Source organism: Anticarsia gemmatalis, chromosome 26 (genome assembly GCF_050436995.1).
Source record: "Anticarsia gemmatalis isolate Benzon Research Colony breed Stoneville strain chromosome 26, ilAntGemm2 primary, whole genome shotgun sequence".
NCBI classification, from domain to species: Eukaryota; Metazoa; Arthropoda; class Insecta; order Lepidoptera; family Erebidae; genus Anticarsia; species Anticarsia gemmatalis.
In genome coordinates, this window is record NC_134770.1 from 3591926 (window position 1) to 3610279 (window position 18354).

At 36.3% G+C, this 18354-nt stretch overlaps 2 protein-coding genes across 16 annotated transcripts in view; one reads left to right on the plus strand and one right to left on the minus strand.

Annotated features, from left to right (window-relative positions):
* Positions 1 to 561: 561 nt before the first annotated feature.
* Positions 562 to 12983, plus strand: GPHR (Golgi pH regulator). 3 transcript variants are annotated; one of them, XM_076131813.1, is made up of 9 exons: positions 562 to 626; positions 7145 to 7308; positions 7609 to 7715; positions 8090 to 8193; positions 8683 to 8804; positions 9433 to 9662; positions 10038 to 10219; positions 10783 to 10968; positions 11533 to 12983. In XM_076131813.1, exons 1-9 carry the CDS (start codon positions 594 to 596, stop codon positions 11791 to 11793), a joined length of 1389 nt encoding a protein of 462 aa, XP_075987928.1. In that variant the 5' UTR covers positions 562 to 593; the 3' UTR covers positions 11794 to 12983. The 3 variants fall into 3 exon arrangements, with proteins under 3 accessions (XP_075987928.1, XP_075987929.1, XP_075987926.1); XM_076131814.1 differs by lacking the exon at positions 562 to 626 and adding an exon at positions 6119 to 6389 and having other exon boundaries at positions 11533 to 12981; XM_076131811.1 differs by lacking the exon at positions 562 to 626 and adding an exon at positions 6471 to 6775 and having other exon boundaries at positions 11533 to 12981.
* Positions 12984 to 13055: 72 nt separating this feature from the next.
* RyR (Ryanodine receptor) overlaps positions 13056 to 18354 on the minus strand; it is a 167703-nt gene continuing 162404 nt past the window's right edge. For all 13 annotated transcript variants that reach the window (XM_076131806.1, XM_076131809.1, XM_076131799.1 and 10 more), the window contains 7 exons: positions 17806 to 17964; positions 17168 to 17375; positions 16556 to 16687; positions 15971 to 16127; positions 15336 to 15445; positions 14499 to 14601; positions 13056 to 14111 (listed from right to left, as the gene is read on the minus strand). In XM_076131806.1, the coding sequence (XP_075987921.1) occupies positions 14008 to 14111; positions 14499 to 14601; positions 15336 to 15445; positions 15971 to 16127; positions 16556 to 16687; positions 17168 to 17375; positions 17806 to 17964 (973 nt within the window). In that variant the 3' untranslated portion in view covers positions 13056 to 14007. The remainder of the gene's footprint in view (positions 14112 to 14498; positions 14602 to 15335; positions 15446 to 15970; positions 16128 to 16555; positions 16688 to 17167; positions 17376 to 17805; positions 17965 to 18354) is intronic.

Consider the following 18354-nt stretch of genomic DNA (forward strand, 5'->3'; position numbering starts at 1 on the left):
GCGCGGTAAAGTAGTATGACGTCACAGCCGCTCACGCGGCTGTTAGCGGGACTCGATATTTTTCGAAACTTTGAATGCTTATAAAATCAAAACTATTTGGTATTTTTGACTAAAACAAAAACTAGTTTGTGGCGACGTAATTCATTCGCCCACGTTCACTCGTGACGTTTCCGAACGCAATCTGTCAATAGACTTTGACAGCTGGGTTCGGGGCATAGAGATTTTTCCCGCGCGATCATTGGAAGACGCGCCAAAAAGCAGACATTACGCTAGTTCCTAATAGCGATGTACATATAGTTTATTAAGGTAGAATAAGTCTCCTTGTACGCTATCTATTGATATTATACCGTTTAATCACAACCGAGTTGTTTGGTTTATTGATCCTGCGCAAGCATTGCGGTCTAACGCTGCTTAATAAGTATCCGCCAAACTGGTGACCCCGACGTGATCGACGTGTTGCGGCGTTAAGACCCCTGACGCTGACTGCCTGTCTACGAGTTCAACTTTCCCGTGCACGGCCTGCTGCTTCTTGTGTAACGCTTGCTTTGCCTATTTGCACGTGGTGTTTGGTTCGTATTGCATGCACCATTTCAATGAGAAGCGGTCTACATTCTGCAAGTTTCAAGGTACTGGCTTTCTTAATAACTAACTGCCACCTCCTGGCACTCTTATCTCTGGATAAAGAAGAAGAATACAAGTTTTGAAATTTCACAAACAATAGATACTTTTGATCAGAAGTTATTGTGCCAAGATGTGCAACAAGTGCTACTTTCTAAAGTGTGTGACCTATGAAGTTAGACTTTGATTTAAGACTTTATTAACTTTACCCACAATAATTAATAATTACTGTTAACACTGCATTGTTACAATTTGCATATTGGGTTATGTTTGCTCGTTAACTGTTTAATTTCATGCATGATGTATTATAGTGTTTAGCTTATAAGTGTGTATACTGTTATGTCTTTGTCTGCATATAGTGTTCCGCACTAAGTACCTATTTTGTGTTCTTTCATGGTGTTTGTTTTATCTTTTAACTTTTTGGTTTTATACATTTTATATCTCTTATTTACATTTAATTAGCATGTTATTAGTTCTAATTTAAATATTTTGGTGGTGATTGCTGTTAGAATCACAAACATCTCCCCACGGAGTATTACATTAAGTATATACTAGTACCTATATCTAACCCATCTAAATAATTATATCATAGTGAATAATGGCTGAGGCTTTGGAAGATAAAGTTATTAAAATGCTGTCGGAAAAAGCTGTTTTAGAGCAGGAAATAGAATCACTCTCTAGAAACAAGTCTGAGAATTGTAAGGTGTCAGTTCGGTTGCCTCCATTCTGGCCGGACAAACCTGCAGTCTGGTTTGCACAAGTTGAGGCTCAATTCGAAATTGCTGGAATTGTTGCAGATAGGACTAAATATAACTATGTTGTAGGGCAAATTGACCATAAGCTGGCTGGTGAGATTGAAGATATTATCACCCAGCCACAAACTGCAGGTCAACAATACATAATATTAAAAACAGAACTAATTAAGCGGTTGTCTATGTCAGAAGCACAAAAAGTCCGTAAACTTTTAAGTGACGAAGAGTTGGGTGATAGAAAACCTACACAATTCTTACGCCACTTACGATCGTTAGCTGGTGATTCCCTTTCAGACCAAGGCATTCTGCGGCAGTTGTGGTTGCGGCGCCTCCCTCAAAATATTCAGGCAATCCTTGCATCACAGCCAGAACTTGCACTAGACAAATTAGCAGAGCTAGCTGACAAAATTGTAGAACTCTCAGCTCCAGTTAGTCCTGTTTGTGCTGCAATCACTCCGCATGCTGACACATTATTGAATTTAATGTCAAAAGTTGAAGAACTATCTAAGCAAGTATATGCCCTGTCCACACAAGGACGAAGCCGTCCTAGTAGTAGGTCTTCATCCAACAATAGATATTCGCGTTCTTCTTCACCAACCAGGAAAAGGTTTTGTTGGTACCACGGGCGTTTTGGAAAACGGGCTGTTAAATGCATATCCCCATGTAATTGGACGGCGGAAAACACCAGAAGCAGTCAGTAGCGGCGGCGACTGATTGCTCTTTGATTAGCGGCCGTCTCTTCGTAACAGACAAGACAACTAAACGTCAATTTCTCATTGACACGGGCTCCGATTTATGCTGCTATCCATACAGCTGGCTTCCTCGCCGTCGAGAAGATACCGAGTATGAGCTGAGCGCCGCAAATGGCAGCAGAATAAAAACTTTTGGGACCATAACCATTTGTCTTAATTTAGGGCTGCGTCGAGATTTTGTTTGGCAGTTTGTCGTTGCTGACGTTCAAAGAGCAATAATAGGTGCTGATTTCCTTTCTCATTACCATCTTTTGCCTGATTGCCGTAACAAAAAGTTAATCGACAACACTACAAAATTATCTTCAGCAGCTACATGTACCAGTGTTGATCAGCCCAGCGTTAAATCCATAGTCGTGAATGATTCAAATTTCGCTGCGGTGCTCGCCGAGTTCCCGGATATAACTCGACCACCCGGGCTACCTAGAGAAGTTAAGCACGACACAGTACATTTTATAAACACTACTGAAGGACCTCCTGTATCATGCCGTCCTCGTCGTTTAGCACCCCACAAACTAGTATCGGCTAAAAAAGAGTTTGAGGATATGGTTCGTTGTGGCACAGCAAGACCTTCTAAAAGCGCGTGGTCATCTCCATTACACATGACTTTAAAAAAAGACAACACCTGGCGCCCGTGTGGAGATTATCGTGCTTTGAATGCGAGAACCATTCCAGACAAGTATCCTGTTCGTCACATCAATGATTTCGCGCACAACCTTACTGGAGCAACGGTGTTCAGCACGCTCGATTTAGTGAAAGCCTACCATCAAATTCCTGTTCACGAGAATGATATTTCGAAGACGGCCATCGTCACCCCATTTGGCCTCTTTGAATTTCCTTTCATGACCTTCGGACTACGAAATGCTGGTCAAACCTTTCAGCGGTTTATCGATGAGGTCACACGGGGACTTGATTTTTGTTTTCCATATATTGATGACATCCTTGTCTATTCGAAAAATGAATCCTGTCATAGAGAACACCTTCGCATTCTTTTCAAACGTCTTCAAGACTACGGAGTTGTCATTAACTCTTCTAAGTGTGTCATAGGCGCGAAAGAAGTACAATTTCTAGGCTACCACATTAGCTCTAACGGCACTCGTCCACCGAAGGAACGTATTCAAGCTCTTCTAGATTTTAAGCCCCCAGAAACTGTTCAAGGTATGCGTAGATTTCTGGGCATGATAAATTACTATCGGCGATTTATACCCCAAGCTGCAAAATTTCAAGCTCCACTAATTGATACTTTGACATCCACTAACAGTAAAGGCTCCAAGCCATACCCCTGGACTCCAGAGCTGCTACAAAATTTCAATGAATGTAAGAAAAGTTTGTCCGAAGCTACCTTGCTGCATCATCCTTCTTCTGAAGCTCCGCTTGGTTTATACACCGACGCATCAAGCATTCATATCGGATCGTGCCTTCAGCAATTTGTAAACGGTCAATGGGTACCACTCGCATTTTTTAGTAAAAAATTGACCCCTCGTCAGTCTCAGTGGCCTGCATATTATCGGGAATTGTTAGCAGTATACGAAAGCGTTCAACATTTTCGGTACATACTTGAAGTGCAACATGTAACAATTTACACCGATCACAAGCCGCTCCTATACGCTTTTATACAACGTCGTGAAAAGCTTCCACCAGCGCAACTTAACCAGCTTACCTTTATCAGTCAATTTACGACTGACATTAAGTACATCAAAGGGGACGAAAATATCGTAGCTGATGCTATGTCCCGTGTTGAGGCGATTGCCTTGGAGCAAGAATATGAAGAACTTGCTAAGGCCCAGGACACAGATGACGAAGTGAATAAGCTCATGGCAAATTCCAGCCTTAAAATAGCGAGAGTCAACATATCCGGCACTTCTTTGCTCTGCGACATCTCGACTGGAAAAACTCGTCCATATGTTCCTCTTAAAATGCGTCGTCAGATTTTTAACAAATTACATCAGTTAAGCCATCCAGGCATTCGAGCCACTGTTCGTCTCATATCCGATCGCTTTGTTTGGCCATCTATAAACAAAGACTGTAGAGAGTGGGCCCGCACATGTGACGCATGTCAACGCAGTAAAATAACTAGACATAACTCTGCACCCCTTGCTAACTTTGAAACTCCTTCTGGCCGTTTCCAACACGTTCATATTGACATAATTGGACCCTTGCCGCCTTGTAAAGGTTATCGCTATTGTTTGACAGCAATTGACAGAGCCAGTAGATGGCCCGAGGTATGGCCCATGCAAGGCATAACGGCCGAAGAAGTAGCAGAAACATTTGTTAGAGAATGGATTTCCCGTTTTGGTGTTCCAGCTACCATCACCACAGATCAGGGTACTCAATTTGAATCCGACCTGTTTCGCAGATTGCTCCAAACTTTTGCAACAAAACGAATAAGAACTACGTCATACCACCCTCAAGCAAATGGAATCATCGAACGAGTGCACAGGCAATTAAAAGCATCCATTATGTGCCACAACGGTGAATGGCTTAGCGCTCTGCCATTAGTTCTCTTAGGAATGAGAACAGTATTTAAGGAGGATCTTAAAGCCTCAGTTGCCGAAATGCTCTACGGTGAAACTTTACGTGTACCTGGGGAGATATTAGTACCAAATCCATGTTCAGTTAATTTCGAAGACCCAACTGATTTCGTCGTTAAACTGCGTCGCCATATGTCAAAAATTAGACCCATCCCTGCATCTCGACATACTACTCCAGCTGCCTTCGTGTTTAAACAGTTGAATTCCTCTTCACACGTCTATCTGAGAGAGGACGCGGTCCGTCGTGCGTTGCAACCCCCCTATAACGGGCCATATTTAGTACTAGAACGATCAAACGACGGCAAATCCCTAACACTCGATATAAAAGGTAAAAAAGTTACAGTAAGTGTGGACAGAGTCAAACCAGCTTTCATTGAGTCTCAATCCACATCTCCCGCCGAATTGCCACCTACAGTTCCCTTCAAACCTATTGCAAATGTACCTAAACCTCAGCCACTTACCGCAGAAAAATCTAAACCAGCCTACACCACAAGGTCAGGCAGGACAGTTAGGTTTAAAGAATTCAAAGACTAAATTGTCTTTCTCCGTGGGGGGGTGGTGTGGCGACGTAATTCATTCGCCCACGTTCACTCGTGACGTTTCCGAACGCAATCTGTCAATAGACTTTGACAGCTGGGTTCGGGGCATAGAGATTTTTCCCGCGCGATCATTGGAAGACGCGCCAAAAAGCAGACATTACGCTAGTTCCTAATAGCGATGTACATCAGTGTTGCCAACTCTACGTCTTTTTACGTAGATCTACGTATTTTGAGCCTTCCACGCAAACCTACGAACTTTAGTCCCAGAATCTACGTATTTTCTATCAAAATTATTCAATTGCAAAATAACATATCCCGTTATTAGACTGAATGGGCATTATTTTTGTTACTTTCGTAAAAAAAAGTTAATAAACGTTCCGTTTTATACTAGCGCATACTCGCCTCGCCTCGCCACTCAACTTATTATTACGCCATTCATTTTAAAAACAGTGTCAGTCATCAGTCAATTCAAAAGAACTGAGACTCATGTGACTGTGTAAAACGAAACGTCTTGGCGTCTTCTGTCGTCTGAAAATGATAATAAAAATTGAATAATTTAAATAAATCGATGACCCTGAAAGTAGCGAACTTTTTTAAATTATCTGTAAGTGGTGGTTTCACATGTAGAATGTAGATATTGTAAAAACTAACCGGCTACTGGAATATTTATTTATTTATTATTATTTTTGTTCACGGAGATATCTCTCTAACCAGTTTTATCTATCTGCTGTCTGTCTGCAACTTTTAGGGTCTTATGAATTGTCGTTTTATTCACTTTTACCTACCCTACTGTCTTAATTTCAATTAAAAAAAAAAGTACGTAGATCTACGTATTTCTCATATGGAAATTTTACTATTTCTACGTAATTTTCTAATCTGGCCTACGCCTTTTTCAAAATCCAAGTTGGCAACACTGATGTACATATAGTTTATTAAGGTAGAATAAGTCTCCTTGTACGCTATCTATTGATATTATACCGTTTAATCACAACCGAGTTGTTTGGTTTATTGATCCTGCGCAAGCATTGCGGTCTAACGCTGCTTAATAAGTATCCGCCAAAAGTTTATATGTATACATACAGGCTATACTGTGTCAAAATTTCAAGCGATTTGGCATACCTAGTAACATTCTCCATTGACGTCAGAAAATATCTGAGATGCGGTGTCTCTAGTTTGAGCCAAGACTGAGAGAATACAAAAGTAAGTAAGCAGTGGAGATTGCCACTAAAATACGATTAGAGAGGAAACATACTGTAAAAGATAACATAGCGCTCAGTTCCAGGTTTCTACAGAAAAGGAATGTACCATTGACGTCCGACGTTATTTATTTCCGAAATCTATTTTGAAATTATTGTTTTATGGTAGCGTCCAAAATCAAATGCTTAATTTCTAAACTGTATAAATCTGTCATCATCCAACTCAAATTGTCAAAGTCAGGCAGTCGGCTGTCATCGCGTCAAGGTTGTTGTGTTGTATTATTTTGTGAAATTGGAAAATGTTTTAAACAGTTTATTGCACAAAAGTTACTAGATTGTCCATACAAAATGACTTTCCTAGAGGATACGCTGATAATACTAATATCACAAGTAAGTTTTATGTAAACAATGTAAGAGGTTATGTGTTATTCGTTACAATTGATTTGCTTGAATTTGTTGTTAAATTGGAATAATTGACGTGTCCTTACTAATTGCAATGCTCCTACAGAGTAGTAGTAATAGTGGATATTACAAACCAAACAATATTTCAAGTACTATTACTACAATTTGCTCCTGAATCGTAATGCTTAGGCCGCTATGGAATTACATTATTAAGCCTATGTTAATTTCGGTATGTTATAAGAATTCGATATGCTTATAATACAGATCAAATACGACATTATATAGTTCTCTAATATTAAATCACTACATCAATACTACCTCCATTAAATGTAAAAGTAAAATCTTACTGTTTTCCAGACATTTTTCTTTGTCGGCGGCTGGATATTCTTCGTGAAGCAGTTGTTCCGTGACTATGAGGTCCACCACACATTGGTGCAGCTCATATTCTCAGTCACATTTGCTCTCAGTTGCACCATGTTTGAGCTGATCATCTTTGAAATCATTGGGTATTTGGACTCCAGGTTAGTACACCAATATTCAAGCCTATTTCTATCAGCATACAGTACACACTAAGTAGTCTATAAAATAAACTCAAGAGAAATGGCATATTTATAAAAGGCACCCGCCTGCTTAAAATATTGATGTCTTGAGTATGTTCAGATTTTATCTACATATTTTTTAATCAGTTCACTCTTCATGTACCTATATTGATATCTACAAGATCTCATCAAATTCGAAGGCAATGTAAATGCAATCTAACAATAATAATAAGATAGTGTTCTATTTCATTCAAATGTTTTATATTCATGTTGTTTTTACAGTTCTAGATACTTCCACTGGAACATGGGATTATACTCCCTCCTGTTCATGGTGATAGCTCTCATACCATTCTATATTGCATACTTCTGCTTCAGCAATATTAGATTTGGTAAGTATCTACTATAATCTATTTTAGATAAGTGAGGATGGGATAAGTTCAATGTACTTGGTCAGCATGGTGTACTCAAAGGCTAACCCCTCCATTGTTTCCTTGTTCATCATCATTGGCCTGAATACATCTATTGCAGATGATTAAGGTGGTTTCAGGTAGAATTAGTGCACTTTTCTTTGTGGCTCAAAAGGCCTATGTGGGAAAAATGCAATGTAGTATTTCTAGAATGATGTATTGATGTCTTATATGTATAAAGCTTCTGGAATGAGATATCAAATATTTATAATAAGAAAACTATGAGAATTATACAATAGCTGTATTTTTGCATGTATTTAATTGACTAGATTTTTATACAATTTGTTCTTTTACAGTGTCACAGAACATGATAAGACCATTGACAATGTTTGTGTGGTTTATCTATTTATACTTCTTCTGGAAAATTGGAGATCCATTCCCAATATTGAGTCCAAAACAGGTAAGTTTTCTGATAAATCTAAATTTAAATGAACTGTAAAAATTCTTAATACATCTCTAGCATGTTTATACAGTTGAATTAATAATTATGTCTTTAGTGTAAATAGTGTTTTACATTTCAAATCTAAACCACCCATTCAATGTCAAAAATAGTGAAGTAATATTTTTCACATAACACTTTATGAAGGGAAGCTAGTGTCATTACTTTTGGATAAAGCCAATGGATAGCTTATCAAACGGAATTTTGACAGTAATTTTCACACATTATCTCGCATGTCGATTATCTAACACTTAGTAATAAACTGTGAAACTGGGGCTTAAATTCAAATGTAATTGCGTAAAAAGTGTTTACTGAGATCACAAATTCACAATTTATTTTGCATTATAGTACAGAGATCATTATGTACTTAAAAGTGTCACACATTTCGCCATTTATTGGCATGCTATATAAAAAAGTCTTCGCATTTGGTATATAAATTTGTGTTTTCAGGGTATATTTTCAATAGAACAAGGAGTGTCACGTATAGGCGTGATCGGCGTGACAGTAATGGCTTTACTGTCAGGATTTGGTGCTGTCAACTATCCTTACACATCAATGGCTATATTTATTAGGTAAGAATATTATAACTTAGCATAAAGACCCCACTGGAACATTTTAAAAACCCTTGTATGATAATTTGAAGTAGCTTTGTTTTATGTAGACTATGTAGAGCTAATTTGGTGCATCTCTAAATTTGGGTTCACTAAATAATCTTTACACAAAATAATGATCATGAGCATATGGAATTGTATTCATCATTGTTATGCCTGTTTTGTTTTCTGAAAATAAATTATTTTAACTTTAAGAAAATTCTATTGAAAATGAACCAGGCCTCCATTATTATTGATGTTCTCAAATTCTAGTATAGTATGTGTAGTTTTTGCTGGCTACACTCCAATATTTTGATGTGAGTTTACACCTGTCTCAGTGCAACTATCATCCATCCTCTATTTTACTTTTTATTATGTTTATAAACAGTATCTTTCAGTAAAGAAAATGGTAGTTTAAGTTGCTATTTACGAGGTTTAATGCTTAAATTAACATAGTTTCCTTGACGTTTCCGCACTGCACTAGCTGCTATCTAAGTCTGAATTTATTGATCCTAGGAATTAACTCAAGAACTTACTAACTAACAGTTATTGTATACAAAATAGGTAATATTCTTCAAAAATGGTAATGCAATTAATTATTATTTTTCAGACCGGTAACTCAATCCGATGTCCTATCAATAGAAAAGAAGCTATTACAAACAATGGACATGATATTGGTGAAAAAGAAAAGGATAGCACTAGCTGAAGCCAACAGTGTGGGAGCGAGACAACAATATAATATGTTGGACCAGTCTAATGTGAAGAATAGAGGTGGTTTTTGGACCAATATTTTGTCTAGTGTTGGAAGTATTGCTAATCCTTTGGGACAGGGGACTGAGAGTAAGTAGGGTTTTTGTAATGATAATGTTTTTGAAAGGGCGTGTGTAGTAAAAATTTATAATTTTGTCATCAAGACAGACTTAGCAATGACGGCGTCTCATGTTTTTATTAGTTGACTTAGCAGCAGCAACTGTTAACATGCTACATTTATCACTGGTTTTGTCTGTTCAATTTCCACGCAGAAAAATCTTTGTGATTCATGAAAATTAAAAAATGAAATTACAAAATTACAATTCAAATCAATGCTAATGTCTTTTTCTAATGTTCACACTCATACTTTGTGTCAGTAATTTGTGTTTCTAAATTCCGTTGCTTATTTCTCGCACGGGTGTTATAAAACACAACTTCTACTTAAATATATATTTTAATTTATAGATATAACCCAACTGCGTCAAGAGATCTCTGGTCTAGAGGAGCTAAGCAGGCAATTGTTCTTAGAAGCCCACGACGCGAGGACTATGAGAGAAAAGATCGAATGGTCCAAGACCTTCCAGGGCAAATATTTCAACTTCCTCGGCTATTTCTTCTCGTTGTATTGTATATGGAAGATTTTTATTGTGAGTATGAGTTTATATAACCTTTTTTAATTTGTTTGTTAAATCTAAATTATTGAGGGCATACACAGTCCCTAACCCGCACTTGGCCAGCGTAGCGGATTCAAGACCTAAACCCACTCTCGTTTACCCATTACCACAGTAATGGGTTAAAAAAAATGTTTATGGTTCTCAATATAATTTCAAATTTAAATCCAAAGTATTCTAAACATAAAAAAAATATTTGTAAATTTATAATTTCGCATACCTAACTTTATTATTCTTAATTTTATAACCAGTAGTCGATTATTCTTTGAATATGATTGAAAACAGCCCATTGGTTGTGTCAAAAAATAGTCAAAATATCTCTCGTCTGTAACTTCTGTAGGTGTGTTGATGAGGAAGAAAAGACTAATATTAAAGTATACCATCAGTCAGATAATTGGTACAAATATTTGGCATTTTTAAATAATTGAAAGATGAACCCATCATAGATTGGGGTATTGATAATAAATAAATACCTGAAATATTTCTAAAATACTCTAAAATCTAGTTAAAAAATATTTAATTTCGTATTCTTGTTCCAGTCAACAATAAACATAGTATTCGACCGCGTAGGCAAGAAGGACCCGGTCACCCGCGGCCTAGAGATAGTGGTCCACTGGCTGGGCTGGAACATAGACGTGACTTTCTGGTCACAACACGTCTCGTTCATACTCGTCGGCTGTATCGTACTGACCAGTATTAGAGGATTGTTGCTTACGTTGACTAAGGTGAGTGAAGTAAACTATTTACATACATATATAATATCACGGCTTTTTCTCACTGTAAACTTAACTGAACTGTTTTTGGCTATTCAACTATTCGCCGGACAAAAATGTATTTTTATGCTTGATTTTAATCCAAATGTTGGAAGTAAAAAAGGATTGTTCTTATGTAGTAGTAGGAATGACATGTGTTTATCAATACATTTTGCGGGATTCATTTATTCCAACTATTAATCCGAGGTTACGAAATAGTTTTACATTTTGTAATTTTATAAAATGTGCTGCTAAAATGTACTTAATGAAATGTAGGTGTGTTTTGCGCATACTCATGTTAAGTCATAAATGTATAACATTGCACGATCCTTATCAATCGATCGATCAACTTGTATTACTACCATACATTACTAAACATGGTAGTTGCCCCATGTAAATCACTGGTATTCAGCTGCATCCGGTGACACCGGAAGCCGACTCCAACATAGTTTGGAAAAAAGGCTAAGCTGATATGTAATAAATGACTACACAGATAAAATAAGAAAACTAACACTAATAATGTCTTATTATTTACAGTTCTTCTACAAAATCTCATCATCGAAATCATCAAACATCATAGTACTAATACTAGCTCAAATCATGGGTATGTATTTCTGTTCGTCCGTCCTTCTAATGCGGATGAATATGCCGCCGGAGTACCGTATCATCATAACGCAAGTGTTAGGAGACCTGCAGTTCAACTTCTACCACAGGTGGTTCGACGTTATATTCCTGGTTAGTGCATTGACTAGTATATTTACGCTCTATCTAGCTCATAAACAACCGTCGGTCAATTAAAATGAATGTGAAATCTGTTGTTGAAATTATGTAAAAAGTTTTTTGGGTTAAAATGTTGGAATATCAATGATGTTAGTGTGCTTATGCCTGTGACTTACCCCTGGTTTCTGATATACATTTAGCGGCAGTTTATCTATTCAATTGCATTTTTTAATATAAGTTTAAACGCAATTGAAAAGATAAACTACCGCTAAATGTACCTCAGAAACCGAGGGTTAGTCTGCCTAAAGTTGCGCGTTGGCTGCGTCGGAATTGGAGCGTACCTCAAAACTCATTTTCAAGTACTAACGAGTTCGAAATTAATAAGTTTTTGTCAGTTTTGTTACTCATACTTACCATAATTTACTATTTTTGCTCGCTATTATAAGGTGCACGTACGAAAGACCACCGATCGCGTTTATGAACGTATAAACGTATACGTTCGTGCATATAATGTAAACTGCATATTATGGATATTTAGTTTTAGCTAGATAGATTTACATTTAAATAATGCAGTTATGAATTGTGTGCTTCAATATTGATATTTCAATATTTTTACTTTAAAAATCAATGTTCTTTGAGTGGCATAAATAAATACTGTAAAATTAATTTCATAAGCTAACTGTACCAAAATTCCAAAGTATCTAATACTATATTTAGAATTGTTTCTTTTATTAATGGAGTTCATGTAAAACGTGATAATAATATGAAATAATAAAACGGCACAAAATCTTGAAGTTCCTTGTAGTGTCGATTTTTCGTAATTTATTTCATCATCTTTGTATAATAATTGTTATAAGGTCACTTTTAAAATATAATATTTCATAATAAATATGAAATAATGATCATCAAATAAAGTTTATAAATTAGAATACATGTCGACTTTTTGAAAGATTCTTGATTTATGAAATAATTAACACAAAACCTTAAGGAGTTAACCTAGTCTTCCTCAATGATCAGTCTGCCTCGTGGTGAAAACCGCATAAAAAATGTTCAGTCGTTTCTGAGTTTATCGCATAGAGATATGCAGACAACGGGAGAGTTTTTTATTATATCGCACCCCTAGATGGAAAATGTTCACCTAGGGATGCGATATATCTGGTAATTTAAACTAGCCTTTTATTGGTTATCTTTCGAAAACGCGATGTGTATTCAGTGAATATTGTAAGAAGTGGCGGTAAATTCTAAGTTGTCATAACCATGTTACATATAGATTTAAGTATTATTAGTTCTTTTAAGACTGATGAACTTAAAATTAAGCTTAAAATAAAACAAAAACAATATAAAATTAAATAGTTTTATTTAACAATTTTATTTATCTTACATAAACTATATCGAAATAGTTAAAAATAGAAAAGTTTACATGGAAAGGCCACCTTAAGTTAAACTTATGAGATAGATATCTATTTAGAAATTTTTCGAGATGAATTTGAACTTTACAATGAAGCATTTTGACATATTTTTTTAATCGAATTTCGTAAAGACCCATTTACCACAACCATCTTAATGTTAGTTACTAAAGACCTTCAAAGAAACGAAGTAAAAGTATCCAAACAAATGTATAGCTAACTCTTTCTTTTCCCTCTAAAAAGAAAGAGAAAACATGTTTTTTTATGGATCATTTTACTTGTTCGTTCTGAAATCGGTCACAAAATAAATACACACCTCTACCCTTTTGAAAAGAGAGTGAGTGAAAAGAGGGAATTTTTATATATTTTGTTCGTAAAAGTATCTACATATTTGAAAATCTCGTATTTAAAATATCTATCATAGACTCAAATATGATTATATACAAACAAACAAACAAACATGCAAATATAACGTAAATGAATCTTTACTATTTGGTGTTGTGTTTGAGCAAATCGAAATTGCCATTTATTTGAAGCGCGTATTCTAAAATATAGTTTCTTGTTTATACATAAAAGTGACATTGTTTTAAAGGAAAATGAGAAAAAATAGGTTAAAGAATCAATTACACACTTTTTTAAAAACATTTTGGCAAATTCAAAGTGTGACTTAACGCCCGAAAAAGTAAAATTATTCCACGTTTTATTAAGAAAAAACCTATGCAAATCCTCTCAATTATTTTATTATTTGAATACCAGTTAACTTTTAAAATTGCGAAATCACACACTAAAAAATATATTTCAAAACTAGATCTCGTTGAAATAAGGTTAAAATTAAGACAATGTCACAATTCTGTATATATGTATATAAATATGTATGTATGTATGTCTATTCTCCCATGAGGTCTTCGTACTGCTTCCTGAAACAGTCTCCCACTGGGAAGAAGTCCCAACATCTTTGCGTGTACATGTTCCATACGTACGTCTCTTGACCTAAAGGACAAAATACAAAGCTTTATTAGATATGTATAATTGCGATTTTTTTTGGTCAAAAGTTTAGAAAATAGTCATAAACATATAGAACCATTGAATTTGAGGAAAATGCAAATAATTTTCAGTATTAACTTAAAAAAAATATATTGAAATAAAAACTACAACAAATTGCTTCTAATCTTAATAAATCATGTGTCGATCAAGCCTCAATAAGTGGGGTTTCAACATTAAACGAAAAAGTATCAACGTATTTATTGAAAAAAAAACCTTCGTTAAATAAATTAGAAACCTACAGACCATGAAAATCTACATTAAGGGCGAAGGTACATGATAATAGTATAAGCAAGGTCTTGAACAAAGGAATATTCTGTTCAAGTGTGTACATACCTGTATATTCAGTGTCAGGTTTATTGATGAGATGCATAAGGAAGAACATGTAGTTCGCTAAATTATGCTCTCGTTGCACGTGCGTATCGAACCCGTGCGGTACCTGAAAGAATTAAAATACATTGTTAATAAGGTCCTGGTCTATATTAGGCAAGCAGATTAATTTAAACTGACCACCGTGTTTGTTTATCTTTCCTAAGTGAGTGCACAATACACAGTTACACTTTCTATTCCCTCACTCTTGTAACCCGGTAAAACGTTTAGTTTTATACCGCAATCCCAATCCGCACTTGGTCAGCGCGGTGGACTCACGGCCAAGGGTCTCCTTCCGTAATGAGGGAGGGGTTACCCTCATTCCGGGAGGAGACCCTTGCCCAGCAGTGGAACATTAATGGGTTAAATTTCAACACTTCGTTTTATCTAGGAACTTCCAAACAACGATGCACATTACCTAAGTGCAGGCTAACTATTCAATTATTTTTATTTAGGTTTTGCTGTCATAAAACAATGTTAAGATCGAGCTTGAGATAATAAATAATTAATAATCAATACTAATATTATAAAGTTGAAGAGTTTGTTTGTTTGTTTGAACGTGCTAATTTCAGGAGCTACCGGTCCGATTTGAAAAAAATATTTCAGTATTAGATAGCCCATTTATCGAGGAAGGCTATAGGCTATATATCATCATGTTACGTCCAATAGGAGCAGAGTACCAGTAAAAATGTTACAAAAACGGGGTAAAAAATCACCTATTTTCTCTTATGTGACGCAAGTGAAGTTTCGCGGGTCAGCAAGTAATAAATATATATCATTGGACAACTCATAATGTGTACTCACTTTATCAAAGTAGTCTTTATTAATGCCACATATGAAGCAATTGGACTCCATGTCCTCCTTCACTGACTCCAGCTGGTCACGGAGCTCTCCGAACGCGTCAATGATCAAACCTGTAGACAACAATAATTTAGCAATTGTAACGTTAAAAATGTGAAAAACTTATCATGCTTAGGCAACTTAACATGGAAATTAATAACTTTTCTTGGTGGAGATTCAGCTTCAAAACGCGTTTCACTTGCTCAATTTAGCAGGATTAATCATATACCTACTCGGTGCTCTTAAATCGCCTTCAAATATTCGAATTTGAGACTCAAAATTACAATTAGTTTTTTCATAAGGCAGTAAAAACGTTAACCAATTTTCCATATAAAATTTCTCGGTTGCAGTCTTGATAGAAGAAATTTCAGCACTACAATCAAGCAGACACAAGAAGACCTTCCTACTCTCATTTTGTATATTAATGATGTGCTCGTAATTGGCGTAATGTTAAGCCTAAATATTGTAATACAGAATTGTCAGCTGTGAAGTACCAATAAATAAATAAATTCGTTTCACCAATATGATGTAGTACTTGAAGATACCATCTACTTATTTTATTTGATAGTTACAATTACAACAGTTAATAGTATACTGACCCTGCAAGATAGCGAGCAGAATAACGATGATGAAGAAGAAGAAGGAGATGTCGAAGATGATGCGGTACACCTCGGAGTCGTCTCCGTCGGGCGGCTCGAGTTCGTCGCCGATACCGCCGCCAGCTCGCACACCCTTGTACAAGTTGAACACGAAACACTGCGCGCAGAGAAAAATATGTTATTTATTGCTGTTTAAAAGTGGTTCTATAAAACATAAGTAACATAAAGAAAGGATGAGAAAGAGAGATGGAAAGAAGAAAGAGACAGATGGAGCAAAAGATGTTGCCGAGAGAAATGAAGTGAATAAAAGAACGGTGAAAATGAGAAGGGTGGTCAGAAAACGAGTCAGAAAAATGGTAGGTTGGGAATTTAAGACAAAAAGGAGAGAGTCGAAAAAGACCAATAGAAGATATTATTTAGGATAGAATAAGTTTTGACAGATTCTTTAAACTCAATAATCGACAGCATAATCTCCCGTAAAAAGTGATTTATTTGGACGATAGGAAAATAACAAAAAAATCTAAAAGCTACGTCTTGATAATGAATTTGATAACTAAAAATAAAATAAGTTAATTGGTACATTACCGTAAGCATGTCATGACAGTTCCTATTGACTTCATCATCTTCTTCCTGCACGTAGAACTTGCGGAAGAAGTTGAACGCAATCACCGTGTAGATGTACACGATGATTGTTAGCAGCATCACCGTCAGTACCAGCTGAAACAGAAGGAAATAGAATAATTAGAGACAGTTCTAAGTCTAGGCGTCGCTCGTGCTGACCTACTATGGACCACTTCCCATGGAATCTATCCTACAGCCAAAAGATCATGGGCAAGAATGTATTCCCCCTATACATTCTTGCCCATTAGATATAGGTGTGTAAGGACGTTTGGTTGGTCATTTTGTAAAAATATTCTGTGGTTTAGCGGTAGATCATAATAGACAGTTTTTTTGCGTTTGAATATAAATTTAAATCATGTAGCAATGCGGCATACTCTAATACCAAATATAGTAAATCTGGTAATACTTATTTTGGTCTTAGACCAAAGGACTAATGTCCAATTTCACCAACAACCTTATTTTCAAATATACTTTCGGAAACTCTACCTTCTTAGGGGGGTGGGGAAGGCTCGAAATGACTAGATAGCTAAAATTTTATATTTTTTAACTACTTGAACAGAAAATCGTGTCACTCACCTGTTTTCCGTTATGCGTGACGGACTGCAAGATAGTCCTAAGGGTCTTGAAACCAACAGCCACGTCCAACAAATGCGCGGCGAAGAAGAAATTATTGAAGTTGCCCATCACCGAGAACGAGAAGTACCATAGAGAGTAGAGGAACGAGTTGTCTGTGATCGTGACGCCCGCCTTCCATACTTGGTAGCGCCAGTCTATGTTGATTATGCTGGAAATTAGAGGAACATTTTAGTATGATTCGTGATTTTTTGGTAAAAACAGTGAATGGAGACTATTAATTATTACTTTTGTTATGTTAATAATGAAAAATAGTCGTTTGTCATACAATAACTACTACAAACTCAAAACTAGGATACATAAATAATTCTTAAGAAGATTAGTTTTTAATGAGGACTGCTAGATTGATAGCATAGTGCGATGTGGCAGAATTCTGAAGCAGTTCGGCGAAGTCTGTCATTAATTGTCAAATTGCTATTCCTCATAACATTTTAAAATAAAAGGCGATTTTCAAAAACTAACTAACTAACTATCTGCTAAGAATTGAAAGACGCCAAGTCTTGAACGTATACGTGTATCACCTGTGGCGTGCTATTAATTTTAAACCTTAACCTCAAACAAATAAGGTATAAAATACTAACTAGTTAATAAGTCCCTTGCTGCCTTCTTCCTCTTGCGCGGAGAACGACGTCTTCTCCATGCCCAGCATGTTGGAGATGGAGTCAAAGTCGTACGTCTCTGAGAACTTGGCGCGGACCTTCTTCTTCACGAACTTGTCCCAGTAGTTCACTGGGAATGATCTGGAATATTCATTAATCACAATATTATTTAAGATAACTGAAACATATTTTTAATAATGACTTCGGCGGCCAGTTTCGTTGGCCAGTCAATTGTACAGGAATTTGGTTTGGTCAAGTATAACCAGCCTACAGCGCAGGATTTTGTTTATAGTGACGCGCATGTAAGCATATACAGTGCACTCTCTAATCCATCACTCTAATAGTCTGGTGGTACGGTATCCGACACGACCAGTGAGAGGTCAGGCGTACGACTCTCCGAGGCACGGAGATCTACAACCTGCGTTTCCTTACTCCAGGCTGTGTATTTCTTTTAAAAAAACTTGGGAACGACTTTTTGGCCCAAATATCCATAAAATCTATCGTTAGAGGCATATTGGCACAAACGCCCTA